General features: G+C 47.3%; 1 protein-coding gene across 1 annotated transcript; it reads right to left on the reverse strand.

Moving 5' to 3' along the window:
* Positions 1-7333: 7333 nt before the first annotated feature.
* CLDN3 (claudin 3) lies at positions 7334-8815 on the reverse strand. Its single transcript, XM_021005708.2, has one exon. The coding sequence runs from the start codon at positions 8579-8581 to the stop codon at positions 7916-7918; it is 666 nt and encodes a 221-aa protein (XP_020861367.1). The 5' UTR covers positions 8582-8815; the 3' UTR covers positions 7334-7915.
* Between the last annotated feature and the right edge of the window lie 15704 nt (positions 8816-24519).

Genomic DNA, 24519 nt, shown 5'->3' on the forward strand with positions numbered 1-24519 from the left:
ACCACCTGCCTACATGCTCTTAAGTCTGACTGGCAGCTGAAGCCTTCACAAGTGTGGTCTCTGCCCATTAGGTCATGAGCTACCTCGAAGGTGCCATCTTGCTTTCTCTTTGTGTTTGTAAGCCTCAGCACAATGCCTGGTAGACATTGAAATGCTTTTTCACTATTCCTGTAATTCAAACTCCTCCTTTTACAAATGAGGAAAAGGGAGGTCTAGAAGGGTGGCTTATCCAAGGTCACACAGGAATATGACCCAGGCCGCTAACTGGAGCTCCAGCATTATGCGGATAGAATTATCCTGCCTCCCTTTTGCTTTGCACTAACAAATGGGAATAAGCACTCAAGCATCGAACACACAGCTGAATCAATCCAGTGGGATATGGCCACTGTCTCTTAGGATTCTGATTCTGGACGCCTCTTTGAACTTGGAGACCTTTGGAATTTGCTGCTGAATTAACTTGGAATGAGACGCTTCAACAAAGGAAAACCAGGCTCTAATTTCAATACTCTTCAGACATTGACCATCTTTATAAGACCTAGAAGTCTGTTACTAAAATGAAAAACAGAAAATTTAATGGAGGGGCTGAAAAGATAAGGCCCAATAGCCTAGGAAGCTGCAGGGCCAGGGAAAGTGGAAGGAATTTTTTTTCTCTGACAGTAAGGAAGAAGATTTAGAAGGAAGAAGTCACCCACAAGCTCTTGTTTTCAATGTTCTTGCTGATTAAGCCATTCACAGTTTCCTACTTCAGCCTAGTCATTTTTTTTTTCTTCTGAGAATCGTTGTTCATTAAAGAATGCTGGGAATTAGAACCTGGCTTGGATCTGCAGGCTCTCGGGTCAACGCCCTCTTTTGCACAGAGGTGCCAGTGAGTGACTTCTTGGACTGCCTGACCCTTTTCTGAAATGTTGGCAGGTTAGGCAAAGGAGAAGATACTGACTGTTCTCAAGAGGCCTAGCCCACTGTCCTTGAGAAAGCCACAATAAATGATCTGTTTGCTTAATAGAGAACTTGGCATTTGGTCTCTGGAGGAGGAAAGGCTGGAACAGGTGTGGTAACACAAATTGTCCTTAGGCTGAACGACCAGGGAGTGGGAGGATGGTTCCACCGCAACTTCAGGGCTCCTGGGGATTGGTGGTCTTGGGAGAAAACACAAACCTTTCTCACGTCCTCTGTTGCTTCACTCCAATGACAACGGTGGTGCTTGGTTTCGATTCCCAGGTGTGGGGTGGAGGGTGGAATGAAAAATCATAGACCCATAGTCTACATGAGCGAGGAAGGCCTTAGAGTTCATGCACCACTGCCCCCTCCCCTTGGAATTCTTAGCTTCCTTCAAAGATCAGGTCAATTGCCTCTTCCTACAGGGGGCCTTTCCTGACCCCCAGCCCTATACCCAGCAGATTCCTCCCAAAATAGCTTTGTACTTATCTTGTATACACATGATGCCTCCCTCATAGAGTATAAGCTCTTTGAAGGCAGGAACTGTTTTGTTTTTATCTTTGGATTTCTAGTGCCTAGCATAGTTTCTGGTATTCAGTAGGTACTTAAATTCTTGTTAATGAAAGGCTTTCTCAGTCTCCCTGCTCTTCTACGTGCTAGTGACACCCTTCCCTGGCCTTCCCCAGGCCCATTCACCTTATATTTATCCTGTGTAGACTTATATGTGTATATATTGTCTCCTCTATTAGAATATACACTTCTTGAGGGCAGGAACTACTTACATGTTTTTTGTCTTGATCTCTCCAGCACCTATCACATTCCCTGGCATGTAGCTGGCAGTTAATAGGTGCTTCTTGATTCACTGATTGATAGTTATAGGATTCCAGAGCTAGAAGGGACCTCAAAGGCCGTCTAGTGCCAGGGGTAGGGAATCTTTGGCCTGAGGCCACGGGTGGCTCTCTAGGTCCTCAAGTGTGGCCCTTTGACTGAATCCAAACTTCATTCTGTGAATTCTACGAGTCCAACCCATAGCTAAGGGGATCCCCACTAGGACACAGCCCAACAAATGGTCTGACCCCCTCATTTGATGGCAGAGTGAACTGAGGCCAAGAAAGGGAAGTGATTTGCCCAAGGTAATACAGGAAATCTGAGGTAGACTGAGAACTGGACCCCAGGTCTCCCAACCCCCCAGTCCAGTGATCTTTCTCTAGTACCAGGCTAACTTTGCCTACTTGGAATTAAATATTTGTAGCCTTTCAAGGGCTAGTTAGAAGGCTGGTAGATAGAGTGCTAAGTCTGGAGTCAGGAAGATCTGAGTTCAAATGTGGACACAGACACTCACTAGCAGTCACCCTGGGCAGGTGACTTAACCTCTGTTTGCCTGAATCCACTGGAGGAAAAAATGGCAAACCACTCCAGTATCGTTGCCAAGAAAACCCCGTGGACAGCCTTGGCGTGCTATGGTCCACGGAGTCAAGAGGGGTTGGACACAGCTGAAGAACAAGAAGCCCCTCTCCCTTCAATAAAGATGACCCCAATCTGCCTCAATAGATGCTTTAGGGTTGTTGCGGCCAAAAAATTCAACCTTTCCCCTAGCAGCCAGCTAGGCAATGAGTCTCTTCAAACTTAGCTAGACCAGTCCTGAGACAGCACACTTGCTGAAGGTGTTTTTCAAAGCCTTTCCAACTTTTGAGGACCTACCCGACTCAGGCATAGCTAGCTTAGCCTTTGGGAAATTCTGCTTTCCTACAGAATCATAGGCCTTTGAGAGTCTGGTCCTGTTTCCTCATCTGTCAGACGAGGGGCGTTGAACAGACAGCATCTGAGGTCACTTTCAGCTCTAGAGCTGTAAGCCTAGAAAGCCCATGCACACCCCTTCCACCATCCTCCCCTCCCACTTCCCCAACTCTACTAAAAGTATCTAAATGGCCTACTTCATAGAGTGGATGGCCTGGAGTTGGGAAGACCTGAATTCAAATCAGGCTTCAGACACCTATTAGTTATGTAATCTTGGCAAAGTCACTTAACATCTGCTCCTCATCTATAAAATGGGGATAATAGGGGAAGCTAGGTGGCATAGTGGATAGAGCACCGGCCCTGGAATCAGAAGGACTGAGTTCAAATCCAGGCTCAGATACATGATACTCACTAGCTGTGTGACCCTGGGCATGTCACTTAATCCTGATTGCCTCAACAACAACAAAAAAAGGGTGGGGATAATAATAGCATCTGCCTCACAGGATTTTTGTGAGGATTAAACCAGCTAATAATTGTAAAGTGCTTAGTAAGCACCTGGCACATAGGAGATGCCACATAAATGTTACTACTATTTGCTGTTATTAGTGCAGACAAACACGTCTTTGCCATGAGCTCTGACAGATGCTGGCCACACAAAGTAGCATGTCAAGATTTGCCACCCTGGGAAGTGATGGCAAAATTGTTTCTATTGTGAAACAGGGGAAAATTATTGTTATTATTTTGACTGGACTTAGGACTTCCTCAGTAGGAAATACCCTTCACCTATGCAAATTAGCATCTCTTTTGTAATTTGGGGTTTTAGGGAATTGTCCTGGGGGCAATGTTTTGAGATTTGTGAGCGATTGGCTCTGGGTCGATGCTTTGAGGGCTGGACTTTCACCCAAGTCTTCTTGATCGAGAGGTCGATACTCCATTCACTGACACACTTCACACGAGGAAGCAGGTTGGGAAGGGAGATGAAGTGATTGTCCATGGGCACATAGTTAGAAAGGGGAGGACAATCAGATAGAGTGTCTGAAGGGGCTTTAGCAATCATGTAGCCTAACCCCTTTAATCCACAGGACAAGTTCACAGACAAGTCCCAGAACACTCAGAGAAGTTAAGTGACGTGTTTCAGGGTCACATGGGCATGTAGGGGATGCCATAGTGCATACAGTAAGGAAGGCTCTTCTTTCTGAGTTCAAATTCAGCCTCAGACACTTAATAGCTATTCGACCCTGGGCAAGTCGCTTCATGCTGTTTGCCTCAGTTTCCTCATCTGTAAAATAAGCTGGAGAAGGAAATGACAAACCACTCCAGTATCTTTGCCAAGAAAACCCCAAGTGGGGTCACCAAGAGTTGAACACGATTGAAACTGAACAGAAATCCTACAAGAATTAAGGAAAAAAGACAAGATTCGAACCCATGTCCTTTGATCCTGAATCCAGCACTCTTCCACTGCCTCCTCACAAAGGAGTTGAGATTTCCATTACAGTCATCTGATTTCAAGGATTTGTATTACTTTCATACTTTGCTTGAGGGAATTTATTAACTTTGTCAAGGACGATCTTACCCAAGGGCTTTACTCTAGAAACTACGTTTACAGGAATACCAGGAAGTTCCTAATGCCCTTCTCCAATTAGCTTCCTTACTAGCCTGTCACCAAGGGGAAATTTCACCTTTAGACATTAATTTCTTTGAGTTTTGCCCTCTGTTAAAATGCAAATTGTAGATTATTGCTTTAACAAATAAATGAAAAAATTAATTAAGCTTTACTGTCATTGACACATGAATATATGATACCTTTAACTGATCCTTTCCAGCTGAAGCAGATTTTGTGGGAGAAGTAAGAAAGGAAGGTGAGGACTTTTGAGGTGAAAGGAGTACGGGGAGAGGGGACACAGGCAAATCTAACAGCTTTGTTATGGTTAACTTCGGATGTCCTCCTCTGTCCCATGGATGCCTGTGGACCAACCTTCTTAATGTTGCATCATCCTGAAGCACAGCGACCATATGAGACCAAATGTGCGTGGAGCTTCCTGTTCCTGGTCACAACCTGATGCCATCAGTTATTTCTCTGCTTTGATTTCTACTGTGGCAGTTACCTTGGGCTGAGAAGGTACCTTGCCCACTGACAAAACAGTACCTCCCCAGACCTTCCTGATGGCAGTGGAAATTGCACAGGTGGCAGAGAGCCAGGGCTAAGAGTTGGCTGCATGGCTCCGCTCCACCCAGTAGTCGTGGGATTGAGGAAGGACAGAGGTAGAAGGCGTTGCCCTGGCAGGAAGGTGTGTGTGAAATCAAGGACAGAAGACATGGCCACCGCTGTTAGAGACCCCTCAGCCCAATGAGGCAGATAAAACCCTCACCTGTGCTCTGATAGCTCCTGATCTAATGGGAGAAGTACAATCCTGCTCTTTGGGGAGCTCTAGGTCTGACAAGAGGGTCAACTCGTACCATCACGTAGTTGCTTATCTGACAGGGGAGATCGCCCCACTAGCAGGTAGCCCCTGGTCTGCTGGGGGATGCAGAGGGACACAGTCTTAGCACTCAGGGAGTCCGGGATCAAAACAAGGAGATCCACTGGTAGTATCAAAAATTTAGACCTCAAAATGACTACCAAGTCCATTCAGTCCAAACCAATAATTTGATAGATGAGGAAACTGAGGTCCAGGACTTTGAATACAAGTTCTTCAAATCTGGCACTCCTGCCACTGACAATAATAATAGCTAACACTTCTATGCACTTGAGATGGGGCCAGGCACTGTGCTAAGCACATTACACTGATTATCTCTTTTGATCCTTACGACCACCCTGGGAGGGATATTATTATCCTCATTTTGCAGATGAGGAAACTGAAGCAAGCAAAGGTTAAGTAACTTGCCCAGAGTGACACATCTAGGAAGGGTCTGAGACTGGATTTGAACTCCGGTCTTCCTGACTCCAGGCCTAGTGCTCTATCCCCTGTGGCCACATAGCTACCCACTACACCAAGGATCTTCAGTCCTCAGGGACCACCTGGTCTTATTGGGGAGACACAGCTCTCCCTTTGGGAGCTCCCCATCCCAGACCTTCCTGATGGCAGTGGAAATTATGCAGGTGGCAGAGAGCCAGGGCTAAGAGTTGGCTGCATGGCTCCATTCCACCCAGCAGTCCTGGAGATTGAGGAGGGACAGAGGTAGAAGGTGTTGGCACCAATGGCTAGGAGAGGAAGAAAGACGACACTGGCCCTAATGGTGAAGGTGGCAGGCTGGGGAATGGGGGGTACTTAGCTCTTTTATACCCAATCAATCAGCAAGCCAGCTGGCTGGGGAACAGAGGGAGGCCATTCCAGTGTTCTGGAGTCTGGGATTGGCATAGCCTGGGTCACCGGGACACCCAGGCACTGGCTCAGGGCTTCCAAATGGGATGGACTTCTCAGGTTTCAACTTTCCTCTCGGGCCACAAAGAATGATAGCTTTGGGCTCCCAGTCCCCCGTTCGTCGTCCCCCCCCCTTCCAGTAAACTTTCCCCCAGTTTCCCCAATCTCCCCCGAATCTCCCTGCCTGTGGGTCTGGGAGACTCGCCCTTCCTCCCAGACATTTGCACTTCAGTCTCCCTTCCCTGGCACAAGGGGTCCCTTCTGGCACTTGGCTCTCTATTTTCAGCCTTGAGCCTTCATTAGTCCCCTCCTGCCCCCATTCCTGATGTTGCGCCCTCACCCCTGGCACTTAGCCCCATCCTTGACAATTCGTCATCCTCCACCCCTAATCCTTGGTCACTTATCCGCCCCCTCCCTTACAGAATCCCAGCCACAGAGGGCATCTGGTCGAACCAGTCTCCAAACGCAATATACTCTCTCCAGCCTTCTTGTCAGATATCAGTCATTCGGGCCTGCAGTGAGGGGGAACCTTCGGGATGTGAACACTGCATACTTCCTGCAAGGGAAGTTTCCTTAGGATCTCTCTTAGCAGACCCCAGTCTTGCTGTTGAAACCTTAAGCACAAAGCCCCTAACTACGGCCACACCCAGGGCAAGGCTGGAGCTTCCGCTGCGCTAGGTGGGAGCCTGGGGCTACGAAAAGGGGAAGGAAAGAGAAACGAAGCCGAGGAAAGAAGGGAATCCGATACTAAGCCCTCGGGTGCCTTTTGGGCAGGTACCTGCTCCGATTCAGCTGCGCGAGGAAGCAGAACAAACTTTTAGGCAAACGCGGAAACTGAATCTGAGGAGAGGGGGCGAGAGGAGGAGAGATCCCCTGTCAACGATAGAGAGGGACTCTACGCTTAGTCTTCATCCCCACTACTGAGTCCTAGTTGCCAGCCAATACGAATTCATTGAACCTGACACTGAACCCCCAATCCCTGTCCCGAGAGCCCTAGCCCAACACTGAGTCCCTTTCCCAATACTGAACCCCATTCCCAGGACTGAGTCCCGGCCCACAGCACTAAGTCTTGACACAGAGCTCCTTCTCTACCAGCAAATCCAGCTCCAAGCACATTGACAACAGACAGGGGACCTATTCGAGAAGGGGATGAAGCTTGGGGAAAGGGCGAGCAGCTGTGAGGGGCAAGGTCCCAGGAATCCAAAGGGAGAAAGAGCTAGGGTTCCAATCTAAGCCTGAAGGCTAGAGGGACGCGCGTGTGGGCTCCGGAGCTGCTCAGGACAAAGGGAGTCAACGGGTGCGAAACAAAAGATTTTATTGAACCCCTCCCCCCCCCAGTCCCTACTAGCTCTCGGCCGCCGATCCTCCTCACCCACTGGCCTGGGATCTGAGGGCTGTGGCCCGACGTAAGGGGCAGGAGGACGGGCCGCGTCTCCAAGGTCAGGCGCCCAGTACACTTCACAACCACCCCATCTGCTCAAGGCTGGGTGTAGAAGTCTAGTCCATAGTTGCGGAGGACCTCAATTTTCGCTTTGCCCGTCTGGCTGTCTGCTGGCTCAGTCCACAATAAGCGAGAAGCGGGTTCGAGAGGTGGAGGCGTTGGGCGTTCACTCGGCCATTCCCCTCCTTTGGCTCCGCGGCTACCCTCTGGGAAGCTCGGATTGACTTCTCCGGGAGTTGCTGGGGATTCGCGGGGGGCGGTGCTACTCGCGCCCGGGGCGCGCCGTCGTGGCTCAGCCCTGGGACAGCAGCGCGGCAAGGGAGACCTCCTGGCAGGCGCCCCCTCCCGTCCACCTTTCAGTTCGTCCGCTGGGCCGGGCCCGGCCGCCGAGCGCCAGCCCGCCCGTCGAGGGTCCACGTGTGGCTTGGCGGGCGCGAACTCACACGTAGTCCTTGCGGTCGTAGCTGGACCCCACACCGACCGCGGTGGTGGCGGTGGAGCGCGGGGCCGAGTAGAGGATCTTGGAGGGCGTGTACTTCTTCTCCTTGGGTGGGCAGGAGCTGCACAGTATCGCCCCGCCCAACAGTTGTAGCACCGAGGCCGCCCAGCCCACGTAGAGCGCGGCGCCCAGCTCCCGCTTCTGCGATTCGGGCACCAGGGAGCTGTAGAATTCCCGGATGATGGTGTTGGCTGACCACGACACGGGGATGAGCGTGAGCAAGCCGGCCAGCAGGAAGACGACGCCGGCCACGATGGTGATCTTGGCCTTGGCGGTGTCGTCCTGCACGCAGTTGGTGCACTGCGCGCCCACCATGGCCGCAAGGAGCCCGAACGCGGCCAGCAGGATGGCCACGATAATCATGGCGCGAGCCGCCTGCAGGTCCTGGGGCAGGGCCAGCAGTGAGTCGTACACCTTGCACTGCATCTGACCGGTGCTCTGCACCACGCAGTTCATCCACAGGCCCTCCCAGATGGTCTGCGCCGTCACGATGCTGGTGCCTATGAAGGCCGTCACTCGCCACATGGGCAGCGCGCAGCACAAGATGGTGCCCATCCAGCCCAACACGGCCAGGGACACCCCAGCGATTTCCAAGCCCATAGACATGGCTGCGGCGGCAGCAGCGGCCCTGGGGCGTGAGAACGGGCGCAAGGGCTGGCTGGAGGCCCCTGGGCAGTCCTGGTAGAGATGGCAGAGGGCGGGGGAGCTGAGTGGCTGGAGCTGGCTTCACTGACTCTTAACCGCTCAGCTCCGCCGCACCTGTCTGCACCTGCCCACAGCCTGCTAGGCGACTGGACTGCCTCCCAGGCTCCGGCTGTTTTGCCTTCTTTCCTTACTTACCTTAGTACCCAAGGCTGGAGTGGGGGCGGGCCAGGGTGGGGCCAGGACTTTCCTAGTTGGGTGACGTGTCCCCTACCACGCCCACACCCCCTCCCCTTGACAGTGAGAGGGGAAGAGGCCAGGGTTGGGGGGGGGCGATTCGGTCCACCCTGCTTGCATTCGCTTCTATTGGCAAGAACGCCTTTGACTGGCTACCAGTCAGGACGGCCAGTGGGGATTTCGGGGCAGCAGCCAGATTCCTGTCGCGCCTAGGAGACCCAAACTACGGATTCCTTCCCGGCTCACTTTTCTAGTCCCTAGAAACTCTCAGGTGAAGAGCAGGGAATAAAATGGGGGAAACAATACACTTCTCCAGTTGCCAGCCCCCAGTTATTGGTGTCCCTTTTCTGTGCTCAGCAGTGGTCGGCATATAGTAGGTGCTTAATAAATGCTTTTTGACTGACTGACAAGGTAACTGGTTCTGAAGGGCTGTCAGTCTCCTGGGAACGGATGGGAATCAGCCTGATCAGGACTCAGTAGGCCTCTGAATATTCCCAGAAGCTGCACAACAGGCTGTTCTGGTAGGGGAAAGGGTCTTTCCCCAGCTTAGTGTCAGTGCTCCTGGCCTGCCCTTATCATTTGATAGGATTGGACACACCTGAATGTCCTTCTGGAGGATTGATGCCCTCCTATCTTTTCTCCAAGTCTCCCCTCTCTCAGTGAACCAGAAGATTCCAAAGCCAGAGACAGGCCTGGTGTCCACCATCCATGTGTCTTGGAGGCCCTGGAAAGCCCAAGTTTTGAGCCTCTATCCTGGCATTTAGTCCTATCCTAAGGTCTAGGGACATTTTAGATGCCATTTGAACAATGGAAAGGGCACTGGCTGTCTAGGCAGAAGGGGTGGGGTTGAATTTCATACCTGCTGCATGGGTGATATTGGGCATATCACAACCTCTCTTGTTTTGCTTGCTTTGCCCATCTGTAATATGAGGGGCCTGGATAAGTGGCCTTTGAGATCCCTGCCACTTTTAGAGCTGAGATCCTATATGCCTTCAGCTTCAGAGAGGGATAGCTCCCTTCTTCCAATTTCTAGTGCCAAATGTATGCTCAGCATAGCCCAAGCTAATAGAGTATCACCAGTTTATGGGCCAGTCCAGAGGTCCTGGGGGTTCATGGTAGAGGGTCAGTTCTGGTTTGGGGGGATGCTCTAAATGGCCAGTTGGGTCCATCTTTGGATGTCTGACTTCTGGTTTGGGGCAGGACAGACGAGGATCCCCAGGACAGGATGGCAGCAAAGTTCAGGGAGGCAGCTGGCTCAGTTCCAGGTGGAATTCCAGATACCTCAGAACTAGTCTCCAATGCCATAGCAGGGCCAGCATTTGGCAAAATCATGCAGTTTGCCTCTGCCCTCTTCCTTGTTTCTTCTTTTCCTCCCTTCCATACCTCCTTCCCACTTTCTAGGCTCCCAAATACTCCTGTTCTTTTTCCTTCAACCTTTCAAATCTGACTGGAAGGAAAGGACCTGGTAAGCCCATTGGTTGTCATGGGGCAATGAATTTGGAGAGAAAGCACCCGGGTTCAAATCCCAGCTAGTCCATTTACTAGTGTGACTTTGGGCATGTCCTCTCCCGGAGCCTCAGTTTCCTCCTCTGTAAAATAAGGGGTTGGACTACTTCAGGGATAATTTCCAATTAGAAATCTATGATTCTAGGAAATAGTGGTATGTCAGACATGATTTAGTTGGTGAAAGTTTCATTTGTTTTTGTAATGAGAAGAGTTCCAGGGGCTTCTTTCTGACAATCTTGAAAGCCCTTCTTTACCTGTGGGTAAGATTTACCCCACCAGAGGCAGCCTACACCATGGTTGCCAGTATTCCCCCTCCATAAATTTTCCCAAGTGCCCAAGAAGATAAACAGGGTAAGGTAAACAGACACGTAAGGCTCATAGAAACCTAGGCCCTGACTTTGGAAGGGGCAAAGGTCTGGCCAGTATTTTATTGGGAGTTTCATAGAGAAAGGAGGGCCGGAAACATGATATGGGTCTCTATGGGGAAAGGAGAAAGGTGGGCGTGGTAGGGAGTCCAAGGCAGAGATCAAGGCTGATCATCTGAAGCCTGCATTGTTTGTATTAGGGAAGAGTCCTATTTGGGGCACTTGGAACTGGAATTGGGGCCAGTAACTTAGCAAACCCCGAGATGAAGCCCCTTGCAATCAAAGCCAATCATAGGAGTAGGAAGAGGGTGAAGGAAGCCTGGGCAAGGTGGTGATGTCAGATTTATTGTGAGGGGTCAGATCAACTGGGGTCATAAAAAAATGTGTTCTGGGTATATAAATAAAAAAGAATACATTTCCATATTCAAAGTAGAAAATGGATTATAAGAGAAAATGTAAATCTCTATTATGTACAATTTGCTTTAAAAATGTAAAAAATTCAGTATGTTACTTTCAAAACTGCCCCACTTGTCTGTTTCCTTCTGAATTTCTCTTCTATACATTTGGGAAAAAAAACATTTTAACGACCCTATTTCTTTTCTTTCTGTATTACATATAGCTAACTCCACCCTCCTCCCCAAGGGTGTCCCCAGCCATAAAAAAAAAGAAAAGAAAAATGCAATCCTTATAACAAGCATAGTCAAGCAAAAACAAATCCACAAATTTGTCATGCCTATATTGTGTGTGTGTGTGTGTGTGTGTGTGTGTGTGTGTGTGTGTGCGTGTAGCACTGATCTTCTGGAGGCAGAGTTGGTGATTTCATTCATTCAATGGAGTTCTTAAGTCTTTCAAAGGTGTTTGTCTTTACAGTATTATTGTCACTTTCTTACAATGTCATTGTTACTGTCTCTATACATTGCTCTCCGGGTTCTGTTTACTTCACTCTGTATCAGTTCATACAAGTCTTTCCAGCTTTTTCTGAAACTGACCCCTTCATCATTTCTTACGGTACAATAGTATTTTCATTACATTCGTGTAACATAAATTGTTTAGCAGTTCCGTGATTGATGGGCAGCATCTTGATTTACAGTTCTGTGCTTCAAAAAGCTGCTAGAAATATTTTGTCCATTTGGGCCTTTTCCCTTTCTTTGATATCTTTGGGGTATGTGCCCATTACTTTTTCTTTTACATTAGAGGAAATTGAGGTCCATCGAGTATAGGGAATTTGCCCAGATTCACTCGGGGAGTAAGTGGTAGAGACTGAATTGGGATCTGGGTCCTGTGGCATCTCAGCTAGGAGTCTCCATTCCTACTCGGGAAGTATCAGAGTTTTGGATTGGGACGTTCCTTTGTTCTTCGTTTCAATTTTGGTTCTACGTTTCAATTTTGGTTCTACGTGTGTGTGTGTGTGTGTGTGTTTCAGAGTGGGACAAGAGAAGGGAAGGCTTAATCAAAGCTGTGGAATTAACAATAGTTTGAAGTCCAAAGACCTAGGCTCCACGCTACTCAATGTCAGTGTGACCTAATTTGCCTCTGGGTCATAGTTTGCTTATCTGTAAAATTAGGGGGTTGGACTGGCTGATCCCTAAAATACCTTTCCAGCCCAAACTTTCAGTGATTCTCTGAAGCTGGCCTGGGGTGGGTATAAGAACAAGTCTGGCCGGAATTCTGACTGAGGAAATTAGGGCCACTTGACAACTGTCTGACTCCTAAGTCCACGTTTTGGGATCCTCCGCACAAACCTGGCTCTGAGCAAACATGGAAATCAGCTTTATGTTTAATTGAACAGCCCTTCCCCACTGTGGTTGTGAGGGCTTTTTTGGGGGTGTGTGGGTTGTGCACTGTCATTAGTCAATAAACATTTATTGATCACCTACTAGGAGCCAAGTATGGCTGAGGGGATGCAATTAGTAAAAGAGTCTCTGCTATGCAGGAATTTACAATCTAATGGGGGAATGCAATACACAAAAGGTGGGGAAGTGGAGGTACTCGATGTCAGGGTGTGGTGAAGTCTGAGACATCTCAGAGCAGTACAGCCAGGTGGTCAATGAGTGTATGTTGGGTGTTCAATCCCCTCCTTAAATGGAGGCTTGGGAATTCATGGCTCTACCCTCCAATCAAAGGCACAGAAGGTGGATTGAAGTGAAGTCCCGAGGCTAATGGGATCTTCCAGGATAAAGAGATTTCCCCAATAATGAGCTTCCTGGGGCTGGGTTTACTGGAGAGATGTGAGCTCATTCCTGCCCTCAAGAAACTCCTCAGGGAGACCAGAGAAGACACTGAAATTAGCCGGGGGTGGGGGAGGGTGGGAAGCAAGTGAAGTCCCAGGAGGGAAGCATCACCGTTCAACGGCAAGAGCGCTGGATTGGGAGTCAAAGGACTTGGGCTCATATCTCGGCTGTACCTTGGCAACGTGTGCACCCTTGAGCACATCACTGCCTTTCTCTGACCTTCTGTTTCCTTTTCTGTGAAAATCAGGGAGTTGGACTAGCTGGCTTCTTCCAGCTTGGACACTGTGGTCTTTGTCTGTATCTTAGATCCATTCCCATGTGTACATGTTATGTCCTGTGATGGAATGTGAGGTCCTCAAGGGCAGGGACCGTTACCCTTTGAATCCTCAGTGTAGCTCAGTGTAGGACACACAGACTCTTGTGGATTTCATAGAATTATAGATTTAGAAATGGAACGGACCTCGGAGGCCACCAAAGCCACCATTTTTCAGATGAGAAAACTGAGGTTAGGGGAGATTAAATGTCTCGTCGAACCTAGATCTTCTTGACTCCCAGTACTATGCCATCCTAGTTCTACTTCCCTCCTCTCTCTCTGCCTCTCTGTCTGTCTCTGTATGTCTCTCTGTCTGTCTGTCTGTCTGTCTCTCTGCCTCTCTGTCTGTCTGTCTCTCTGTCTGTCTGTCTCTCTGCCTCTCTCTCTGTCTCTGTCTGTCTGTCTCTCTCTGTCTCTGTCTGTCTGTCTCTCTACCTCTCTCTCTGTCTCTGTCTGTCTGTCTCTCTACCTCTCTGTCTCTCTGCCTCTCTCTGTCTCTGTCTGTCTCTCTCTCTGTCTCTGTCTGTCTGTCTCTCTCTGTCTCTGTCTGTCTGTCTCTCTACCTCTCTCTCTGTCTCTGTCTGTCTGTCTCTCTACCTCTCTGTCTCTCTGCCTCTCTCTCTGTCTCTGTCTGTCTGTCTCTCTCTGTCTCTGTCTGTCTGTCTCTCTACCTCTCTCTCTGTCTCTGTCTGTCTGTCTCTCTACCTCTCTGTCTCTCTGCCTCTCTCTGTCTCTGTCTGTCTCTCTCTCTGTCTGTCTGTCTGTCTCTCTGCCTCTCTGTCTGTCTGTCTCTCTGTCTGTCTGTCTCTCTGCCTCTCTCTCTGTCTCTGTCTGTCTGTCTCTCTACCTCTCTGTCTCTCTGCCTCTCTCTCTGTCTCTGTCTGTCTGTCTCTCTCTCTGTCTCTGTCTATCTGTCTCTCTACCTCTCTCTCTGTCTCTGTATCTCTGTCTCTCTCTCTGTCTCTGTCTGTCTGTCTCTCTCCTCTCTGTCTGTCTGCCTCTCTGTCTGTCTGTCTCTCTGCCTCTCTCTCTGTCTCTGTCTGTCTGTCTCTCTACCTCTCTGTCTCTCTGCCTCTCTCTGTCTCTGTCTGTCTCTCTCTCTCTGTCTCTGTCTGTCTGTCTCTCTACCTCTCTGTCTCTCTGCCTCTCTCTCTGTCTCTGTCTGTCTGTCTCTCTCTGTCTCTGTCTGTCTGTCTCTCTACCTCTCTGTCTGTCTCTGTATCTCTGTCTCTCTCCTTGTCTCTGTCTGTCTGTCTCTCTCCTCTCTGTCTACTGTCTGCTCTCTCTTTCTCAACACATTTTGTTAACATATTTTCTTTAACATCATCTACTTCCGTCTGAATACCTTCCAGAGAGCCATCTTTTATAGCAAAGAATTTTTTTTTAAAAGAAAAAGAGGAAGAAAAGAAGGAAAAAATGAGCAAAACCAATGAATAAATTGAAAAACTTGATGTTATTTGCAATGTTCAACAATTGTGGATGTCCTGCCTCCCCCACAAAGGAGTAGGGGGAGGTGCCTTTTCATATCTCTCTAGAACCAATTTTGTTCTTGCTAATTTCTCCACTCTCATTTTTTTTTTATTGCTTTGTGGTGGTGATTCTTCGCATTTACGTTGTTGTAGTCATGGCGTGTATTGCACTCCTGGATCTACCAATTTCAACTTCTATCAGTTTCTCTAAGCCTGTCCTTGCTTCTCCACATGGATCATGTTTGTTGTTTCTTACCCCACGGTAATATTCCATTTGATTCATGTTCCAGCATGTGGTTGGCCATTCCCCAAACAATGGGAATCGACTTTGTTTCCAATTCCTTGCTATCTCCAAAAGTGCAGCTGTACATCTGTTGGTTTGTATGAAGCCTTTCTTTTGGTCAACGACCTCCTTGGGGCTAGCTGGCAGGGAAATCTAGATGGTTGTTTAAACACTTTATTTGCATAATTCCAAATTGCCTTCCAGAATGGGTGCAATGATAATAGCTAACATTTACATAGCATGCTTTGCATATATTATCTTTTTCGATCCTCATAACAACCCTGGGATGTAGGTGGTATCATTACCCCCATGTTACCATTGGGGAAACCAGCCTAGCAAGGCGGTGTCTAAGGCAGGTCCTGACTCCACTTCTAGGGCTGTATCCACTCAGCCTCCTAGTAGCACATTGTACTAACTCGGCAGCTCTACCAGCAGTGCATTAGTGTGCCTGCCTACAGCCCTCCGACACTATTTCCGAATTTCATTATCTTTGCCAATTTACTGGGTATGAGATAATGTCTTAGAGTAGTTTTGATCTCTCTCATTATTAATGATTGGGATTAGTCTTTCCTACTTGAGTTAACCACAATTCTTTTTGAGAATTGCTCCCTTGGATACTTTGACCATTTGTCTATTTGGTAAATAGTTTTGCTTTCTCATTTCCTTGTTTCATTCATTGATCCTGAACTAGGTGAGAGTCTAGGCCCTGCCACTCTCCTGCTTTCCTGACTCTGTTTCCGCATCTGTAAGATGGGTGTAATACTACTTGCACTCCCCTCATATGGTTATGAGGAAAGAGATATAGGAACTTGTAAGCTGGTCTGGGGAAATGGTAGGAAGTGGATAATGGGAGGCACAGAGAAGATGAGATGTAGCTAGGGGATGCAGGGGATAGAGAACTGGACTAGGAGTCAGGAAGACCAGAGTTCAAATCCTGACCCAGACACTGTGTGACCCTGGACAAGTCACTTCATCTGTCTGGCTCAGTTTCCTCATCTGTAAAATGGGGATAATGATAGCACCTACCTCCTAGGGTCATTGTGAAGTTCCAATGAGATAATATTTGTAAGTACTTTGCAAATCTTAAAGTGTTGGGTGCATGGTAGATAACTATTATCAACATGTAGTTTTCCATATTCAAGTATTGGGGAGTGGCATCGTGGCTGCCTTTGTGTCTGTGTTTGTATACCTATATGTCACAGACCATCAGCGTGGGAAAGGACATCAGAGACATCACGACCTATTGGATAGAACAGCTGGTGCCTCAGAGCTAGGAAGGAAAGACTTGGGTTTGAGTCCTGACTCTGACGCGATCCTGCTGTGAGTGTGACCAAATGTCATTTCGAGGGCAGGTGAGGGATGATATGGTCCACTTCCTCCAGCAATAAATCAACTCACTGTGATTGGATGAAGCTCCCACACCAGAAGTACCGGGACCAAAGGCTCATTGATCTTGAGCTGAAAGGGATCCCAGAGGCCAACAAGTTGAATCTTCTCATTTTACAGAGGAAGAAACCGAGGCCCAGTGAGGTTAAATAATTTAGAATTATCGGTTCACCAATCTAGAGCTAGAAGGAAGCTCAGAGGTCAAGCAGTGCGACATTTTCATTTTACAGAGAAAGAAACTGAGGCTTAGAAAGGCAAAATAACTTGCTCAAGGTCTAACAGTTTGGATTGCAGGTCCTTTGACTCTAATGTTGGAATGCTACGAGGCAGAGTTTGGACCACAGATTTAGAGTTGGAAAGGATCTTAGGTGTTGTGGAGTCAAACCCCTCTCATTTTACAGATTGAAGAAACTGAAGCACAGAAATGTTAAGTGATTTACCTAGGGTTGCACAGCTAGTAACTATCTGAGGCTGGATTTGAACCCAGACCTTCCTACTCCATGCCACAGAGAGGGTGCATTCCAAATGGGGGTAATAGCTGTGTGAAGCATGAAAGGGGGAGAGGGCATGTCTCGCATGGGGAACAGCTATCAGGAATAGATTGGAAGGAACTAAGAGTGTGTGAAGACTTGATTTACCATCGAAACTTGGGAGGGCGTCATCCCTCAGCACGTTTGCCATATTCCTCCCACTGATGGTGGCTTCACAGCCTCCAAGAAGGAATTCAATTCAGTTGAATTCAATAAACATTTGTCATGTGCCAACAGAAAGAGGGCAGATTAGATTTGAACCCTGTACTTGACTGGTTGCCAACCAGTAGAGTTCTCAGCAGCTATCATCGAATCACTATTTGGAAGGGACCTCCTGCATCAGGTAGTCCAATCCATTGATTTGACAAAGGTGGGAAGTGAGGCCAGAGAGGCGGGGATGTGGCCAGGGCTGGGGCTGCAGGGTTTAAGGTCTGTGTCGGTGACAGAGATAAGACAGAATGACACAATTCTTGTTTTTCTCTTGACTGTCCAAAGGAATGATCTTCAGACTGGAGAGAGGAGGGTACTGAAACCCAAGATAAGCCGGGAGCTAGCAGGAGGGAGCTTGAGGTTCTCAACGTAATGCAATCCAACAAACATTGGTTAAGCAAAGAATCAACCACCGAGCATTTTAAAGTTCTTAGCATTTGCCCAAAACTCTTTGCTAAGCACTGGGTGGGGTAGGGGTTACAAAGAAAAAAGTAACAGTTCCTGCATTCGGAAACTTTGCATTTGAATGGAAAGACCATGTATCCATAATGAGGTGCCTAGCAGAGCCTACCAGAATAGATGGGTGGTAACCTTTCAGTGGAAGGCTCTCACAGACTATGGAAAGCTTCTTGCACCAGGCAGTATTTGAGATGATTCTTGAAGGAAGTCAGTGATTCTAATATGTGCTTTTTATTTTTTTTTTGCACTCTCCTTAGACCACCTTTTGTTGGCCAGTCATTTCCAGTCGTGTCTGACTCTTCATGACCCCATTTGGGGTTTTCTTGGCAAAGATACTGGAGTAGTTTGCTATTTCCTTCTCCAGCTCATTTTACAGATGAGGAAACTGAGGCAAACAGGGTTAAGTGACTTGCCCAGGGTCAGTGTCTGAGGCTGGATTTGAACTCAGGAAAATGAGTCTTGTGACTTCAGGCCTGGCACTGTATTCTAATTAGACCACCTGGAAGCATTAACTTCACAGCAGGGTACAGTGGAAAAAACACTGGTATTAGAGTCAAAGGACCTGGGATCCCAACCGCTGCTTGCTACCTGTTAGACCTTGAACAAGTTATTTTGCCTTTCTAACCCTCAGTTTCCTTCTCTGTAAAATGAGGAGATTGGATTCATTGACCTCTGAGCTTCCTTCTAGCTCTGGATTGATGAACCTATGATTGCAAATTATTTAATCTCACTGGAACTCAGTTTCTTCCTTTGTAAAATGAGATTTGACTTATTGGCCTCTGAGATTCCTTCCAGCTCAAGATAATGATCCTTTGATACTAGTGCTTGCAATGTGGGAGCTTTACCCTATCACCAAAGAGTTGATTTATTGCTGGAGGAACTGGACCATATCATCCCTAATCTGCTCTCCAGAAATGAAACCAGATGACAAAACGACGTTGCAGCTCTAAGTGGAGAAATGTCTCCCAGGTTCACAGGATCATACAGTTACAGCTGGACTGAACAACTGGCCGTCATCTGGTCTCTTGTCTTACTGATGAGGAAACTGAAGCCCAGAGAGAGGAAATGACTTACCCAAGGTTTCAGTGGACATGTGACAGTGACATAACCAGGATTCCAACCTAGCTTCTCTGACTCCAGATTCAATGCATTTTCTACTCCACAAGAGAAAAACACAGGGATTGGTTTCATTGCATGGCCAAAGGCCACAAGAAGCGTTACTTAATTTCATCCATGTTTAGCCATCTGGCCTGCCATGAGTGTAGACAAAAGACCACCAGGAAGATAATTACACTTTATTTACCAGGATTGCTACAGAGAGTGATCACAGGCCTAGAACAAGAAGGGACTTGGGAGTCAATCTGGTTTATTTACTACTGAGGAAACTGAGGAAAACATGTTAAGTGACTTGCCCATGATCACACAGCTAGTAGGTCTCTTTAGTGGGATTTGAACCCAGTTTTCCTGTGTCCAGGGCCAATACTCTATCCCATACCATGGTATAAAGAGGTTGCCAAGGTCCTCCAGCTCAAGGCAATGTAAATGCTAGGGGACTTCAGCATGAAGACAGATGGGGATGTGGAAGGACTCCGTGCTTTTCCTTCTCACTTTGGCCTCATGGAATCCTTGGCTTCCTTCAAATCATATCTCAAGCGCCAGTTCCATAGGACACCTTTCCTAAATCCCTCAGTGGTTAGCACTCTGGCCTTCTTGAAATGATTCTCTATTGACTTATTTATGTAGCTGTTGTGTCCCACCCTGTACAATGTATGCTTCTTGGCAGCTAGTAATGTTTCATTTTTGTCATTGTTTCCCCAGCATCTAGCACAATGGTTAGCATACAGAAGACAATTGATCAGTCAACAAACATTTATTAAGTACCTACTACATGTCAGGCGTTGGGAACACAAAGAGAAAAATGAAATAGTTTCGGCCGTTCGAGAGCTTACATTCCATCAAAGGACGCAGTACATGTTTGTAGAAAATGAATTGATGATGAAAAGTGTGCTGAAAGATATGGGTTGTAATTAAGAAGTGAAAGAAACCAGTGAAAGAAGTGAGTGATCTCTGAGGAATCATGGGTGGTGGTGGACTGGGGCCAATGTTTCCTCTATATTATAGTTCTGTTTGAGTGCATGTCCAAGCACACCCTCGTACAACAGTAACTCAGGGAACAATACACAGCCTCTATGTGTCTGACGACCAGAGAAGGTAAACAGGGCCAGCCCAGGTGAAACTTGGAATAGCAGAAACTCTCAGAGGTGGAAGGTGGCATGGGTCGCTCCTATTTGCCCCTAAGAGCTGCTATCTATGGAGTGGGCTAAAATAATACAGCGCTGGGTTACCTGAACCAGTTGGTGCAATCCTGGGAGAGGAGAATCCCTAGAGGGAAAACACAGTATGAAAGGAGGGAGCCCCAAGGTGCTGAACATCTGCGGGGATAGCCTCCAGCAGCTTATTGATTGTACTCAAGCAGATCTGTTCTGGGCTGGGGCCCAGCTACTGAGGGACAATCCCTTTATTCTCCCCTCACTGTAACTTGATCAGGCTCCCCATACTGGCTTCTCCTCTTTCTTCTAGCCCCATCCAATGGAAAGACATTTGGACTTGGAGTCAGGACAACGTGGGTTTGAATCCTGCCTCAGACAGGCCAAGTCACTTCTTCTCTCTAGGCCTCAGTCTTCTCATCTATAAGATGGGGATAATAATAGAACCAGCCTGACAGGATTGGAATGAGATAATGTATTTGAAAAGCACTTTACAAACCCTGAAGTTCAATATAAACTTCAGCTATTTTTAAAAGGCTGGGTTTGTGGTTTTATTGGTACAGGGAACTTTCAGTGAGGGAACTCCCTCCACAAAACCACATTGACACCTATTCTATACTTTATAGTCTTAGAGAATTGCCTGTGATACTGAGAGGTTTAGTGACTTGTCTGGTATCAGAAAGCCAGGATATGGCAGAGGTGAGACATGATGCCAAGTCTTCCTTAGCCCAGTGTATGGCATAGTTAATAGCTTAATAAATGCTATCAACTATCTGTTTATCCACTATCTATCTTCTTTTCTTTTCTTTTCTTTTTCTTTCTTTCTTTCTTTCTTTCTTTCTTTCTTTCTTTCTTTCTTTTCTTTTCTTTTTTCTTTCTTTCTTTCTTTCTTTCTTTCTTTCTTTCTTTCTTTCTTTCTTTCTTTCTTTCTTTTCTTTCTTTCTTTCTTTCTTCTCTATTATTTTTATTATCATCTTCTCTTAGAAATGAGCTCACCTCTCACTTTCCTGAGATTAGCCCCCATGAGCTCTCTCATTTCCCTTACTTTGTGCCTCAAAATCCTCCTCTGGCTTCACTCAGGCTTTCTTTTTTTCTACTTCCTGAAGAGCTAGCTACCTGCCAAGATTAAAATTTCTATTTGTTCCCTTGATCCCATCTCCACCCATCTCCTCTAGGATCCACTTTTAGAGTCTTTCTGTCCCACCCCATCATTGCCTATCTTTGCATCCTCTTTGCATCCCCAGGCCTAGGGCTGCAGAATTTCATCAGAAGTAGATGGATAGAGACAAGGAGACTTTGTCCAAGGGATAGGTGGGGATTACAGGGCTAACTCAGGGCCGGAGAGGTGAAATAAGAGACTTGGAAAGGGAAGAAACATCCCGAGGGAGGAGAAGCTCTCACCAGGGACATTCAGACAAAGTGACATCAATGTCTCCCGGCCTCCAGTCTCTCTCCTCTCTCTAATCCATCAACCATAAAACTGACAAACTGATATTCTCAGATTCCTTCTCTGTGATATGATGAGGCTGAACTAGGGACCTCCCTCTGCGCTCTCAGCTTATGATTGTATCTTTCTAAATTGGTCACACATCATTCTCTGTTATGCACTCCTTGTTGCAGCCAAACTGGCCTCTTTGTCTCTCACACACGATACTCCAGCTCCTGCCTGACAGCTTTGCCTTCTTCGCCTATGCCTCATGGGCTTGCTGGCCTCCTTCAAAGCACAGCTCAGTACCAGCTCCCACAAGAGCCGTTTCCCAAACCCTGCCTTTTGTTAATACTTTTCATTTAACAACAAAATTATTTTATTCTCCATATTCTGTTTTGTCTATATTCTATATTTTATTCCCTATATAATTACTCTTTCTAGGAATTCAGAGCCTGCCTCTGATGTACGGGGTACATGATGCTGAACAAGTCTTCTCGAATCTCAGTGCCCCAGGTGGTCTGGAGGAGCATAAATGTCAGAGCTGATCTGCCTTGGATGAGGGAGGTTCCTTGCCTGACCAATGAAATCACAGGTCCTGTATAAAAACAATAACAAAGTTGTACGCATGTCCTTCTCTCTTCCACCTCCCCCCCCACCCCCTCCCCAATGTAAGCTCCTTGGGGACAGACACCTTCATTTTTGTTTTTGTATTCACAGCACTTGGCACAGTGCCTGGCACATTGCTGTTGTACTCTCGTTTCCAGTCAGACTCTTGGGGTTTTCTTGGCAATGATCCTGGAGTGGTTTGCCATTTCCTTCTCCAATTCATTTGACAGATGAGGAAAATTGAGGTAGAGAAGGTTAAGTGACTTGCCTAGGGTCGCACAGCTAGTGTCTGGGGCCAGATTTGAAGTCAGGAAGAGTCCAGATCCAGCTCTGTATATATTGCTCCACCTAGCTGAGCCTGGCATACAGTAGGTCCTTAATAAATGCTTGCCGAACGAGGAGTAGAGAGTAGAGGTAGGGTGCATCAGATGCTAACCTGTCGATCACCATCAGAATGGTTCCCCGGAGGATGGAAGAGGGAGGAAGACACTTGGGGGCTTCTTGTGCAATTGCTTTCATTGTCCTGAGATGTATAAAAGGTGTAAGCAAAGGTGTATAACCGAAAAGGACTACAGACCTTAGGGAGATGAAAGCTTGGAACAAGCTGGGATTTGCGAATGAAAGCTAGGGACTATCTTATCTCTGCTGGGATGCCGCTGCTTTGGGGCTGGTGGCTGGTGCGATATTAACAGATGACCAGAAAGAAGCAAAATGGTGTCTCTCCATTTTTGTCTCCAACGAGGAGATCGATCTTTATTCTAGGAAGGATGGAACAAAGGTTTTAGGAAGAAATCGGGATCTAGATAAGGGAGAAGATCTCAGTGCGATTGAGTTTGACATTTATTAGACACCGAATACAGAGCACCGTGCTAGGCACCAGTTTCAAGCTATACCAGATCACCTGAGCTGGGTGAATTCCCAGGTGGCAGGAGATAGAGATGCAGTAGGGCAGGAAGTGAGAGCCAGAGGCGTAGGTGCTGTGCAGGCCATGGGAAGGTTACCTTTTCACCTCTCATCCATTGTGGGGTGGGGGGGTGCTGTCTGGCAGAAGGAGTGATTGATTATTGCTATCAGGAAGTGGCCAGGTGACTGTTGATGTCATAAGGGGTGGTAGGAAGCTGGTCTGGCTGCTGGGAGGGTGAGGGCATGGGAGGAGAGGCCAGGTGGGGGTTTCAGGGTGAGAGAGTTTGGTGGCTGAATGGGAGAATTTGATGGACTTTGCTGTGGCCCCCTGGTCAATCATCCTGTGTGTGTGGTGTGTGTGTGTGTGTGTGTGTGTGTGTGTGTGTGTGCGCGCGCGCGCGTGCAGTAGGGGTTGTATCTGATTGCCAGTATACCACTCCCTCCCACCCAGCATATGCCAGGCCAGACTGGACCAACACCTTCACTAATGCCTCTCTCCTTCCACATACCAGATTCCAACAAGCCCACCCACATACACCAGCCCTCAGCCCACTTCCCTTTAAAATATATACATATATACATGTATACATATATATATATATATATATATTTAATTTTTTAATTTTTACATTGGCTCATAGATTTAGACTATTAGAGAACTTTAGAGCCCATTGAATCTGATCATTTTATGGATCAGTAAAATGGGCCTCAGGGAGTTGTCACTCACTTGGGGATGCACCAGCCAGCAAAGATTTGAGGTAGGATTCCTACCCGGGTCTTCCTGACCCCAAGTTCTTCAATCTACCCACTCATTCACAGGGCAACTTCCTCTTTTTTTTTTTTTAAAGCCTGAGTCTCCCTATCTCCTGCAGGCTGGAATGCAGGAGCTATTCCCTGCCCTCCCAGGCCTGTTGTAATCTGGGCCTGTGGCATTTGTCTGGGACCACACCATGTCAGCTCATAGAAGATTTTCCTGCCTCTCAGCGTCCTTCACATTGATTGATCTTTAAGGCTACTTTTCTATTCCATTCATGCTTGCCCATTTCCCAGTTGAGGGGTGTTTCCTTTGCTTCCACTCCTTTGCTACTATGAGAAAAATTTGTGGAGTACATTTTGGTGCATCGTGGCTTTTTCCCCTATCCCTCTCTTTGACCACCTTGGGGTATATGCCTGGCAGTGGGATCTTGGAACATTTTGTTCACTCTCTTCACTTAATAGAGGCAGCTAAGGGGTGCCTGGACCTGGAGGCAGAAGAGCTGAGATCTCACAATGGGATTTCAGGCACTTACTAGCTATGTGGCTGTATGCAAGACACTTCACCTCTACCTGCCTCAGTTTCCTCATCCGTAAAGCATACAGAGTTGTTGGAGGATAAAATGAGATACTATTTGTAAAGCACTTTGCAAACCTAAAAGTGCTATATAAATGCTAGATGTGATTATTAGCTCGTATAATTATACATTTCTGCCTACTTTCTGATGTCCCTAATTGTCCCCTTTGTTACTGTTGCTCAGTCATTTTTTCAGTTGTGTCCAACTCTTTGTGACCTCATTTGGGGTTTTCTTGGCAAAGATATTGGAGTAATTTGCCATTTCCTTCTCCGGGTCATTTTACAGGCGAGAAAACTGAGGCAAATGGTGAAGTGGCTTGCCTAGGGTCCTACAGCTAGTAAGTGTCTGAGGCCAGATTTGAACTCAGGAAGATGAGT

The sequence above is a fragment of the Phascolarctos cinereus genome, unplaced genomic scaffold, assembly GCF_003287225.1.
Source record: "Phascolarctos cinereus isolate Bilbo 61053 unplaced genomic scaffold, phaCin_HiC Scaffold_5;HRSCAF=322, whole genome shotgun sequence".
NCBI lineage: Eukaryota > Metazoa > Chordata > Mammalia > Diprotodontia > Phascolarctidae > Phascolarctos > Phascolarctos cinereus.

What these genes read in the sequence shown, in the direction of transcription:
- CLDN3 (XM_021005708.2), bottom strand. Translation starts at nt 8,581, where the DNA reads ATGTCTATGGGCTTGGAAATCGCTGGGGTGTCCCTGGCCGTGTTGGGC.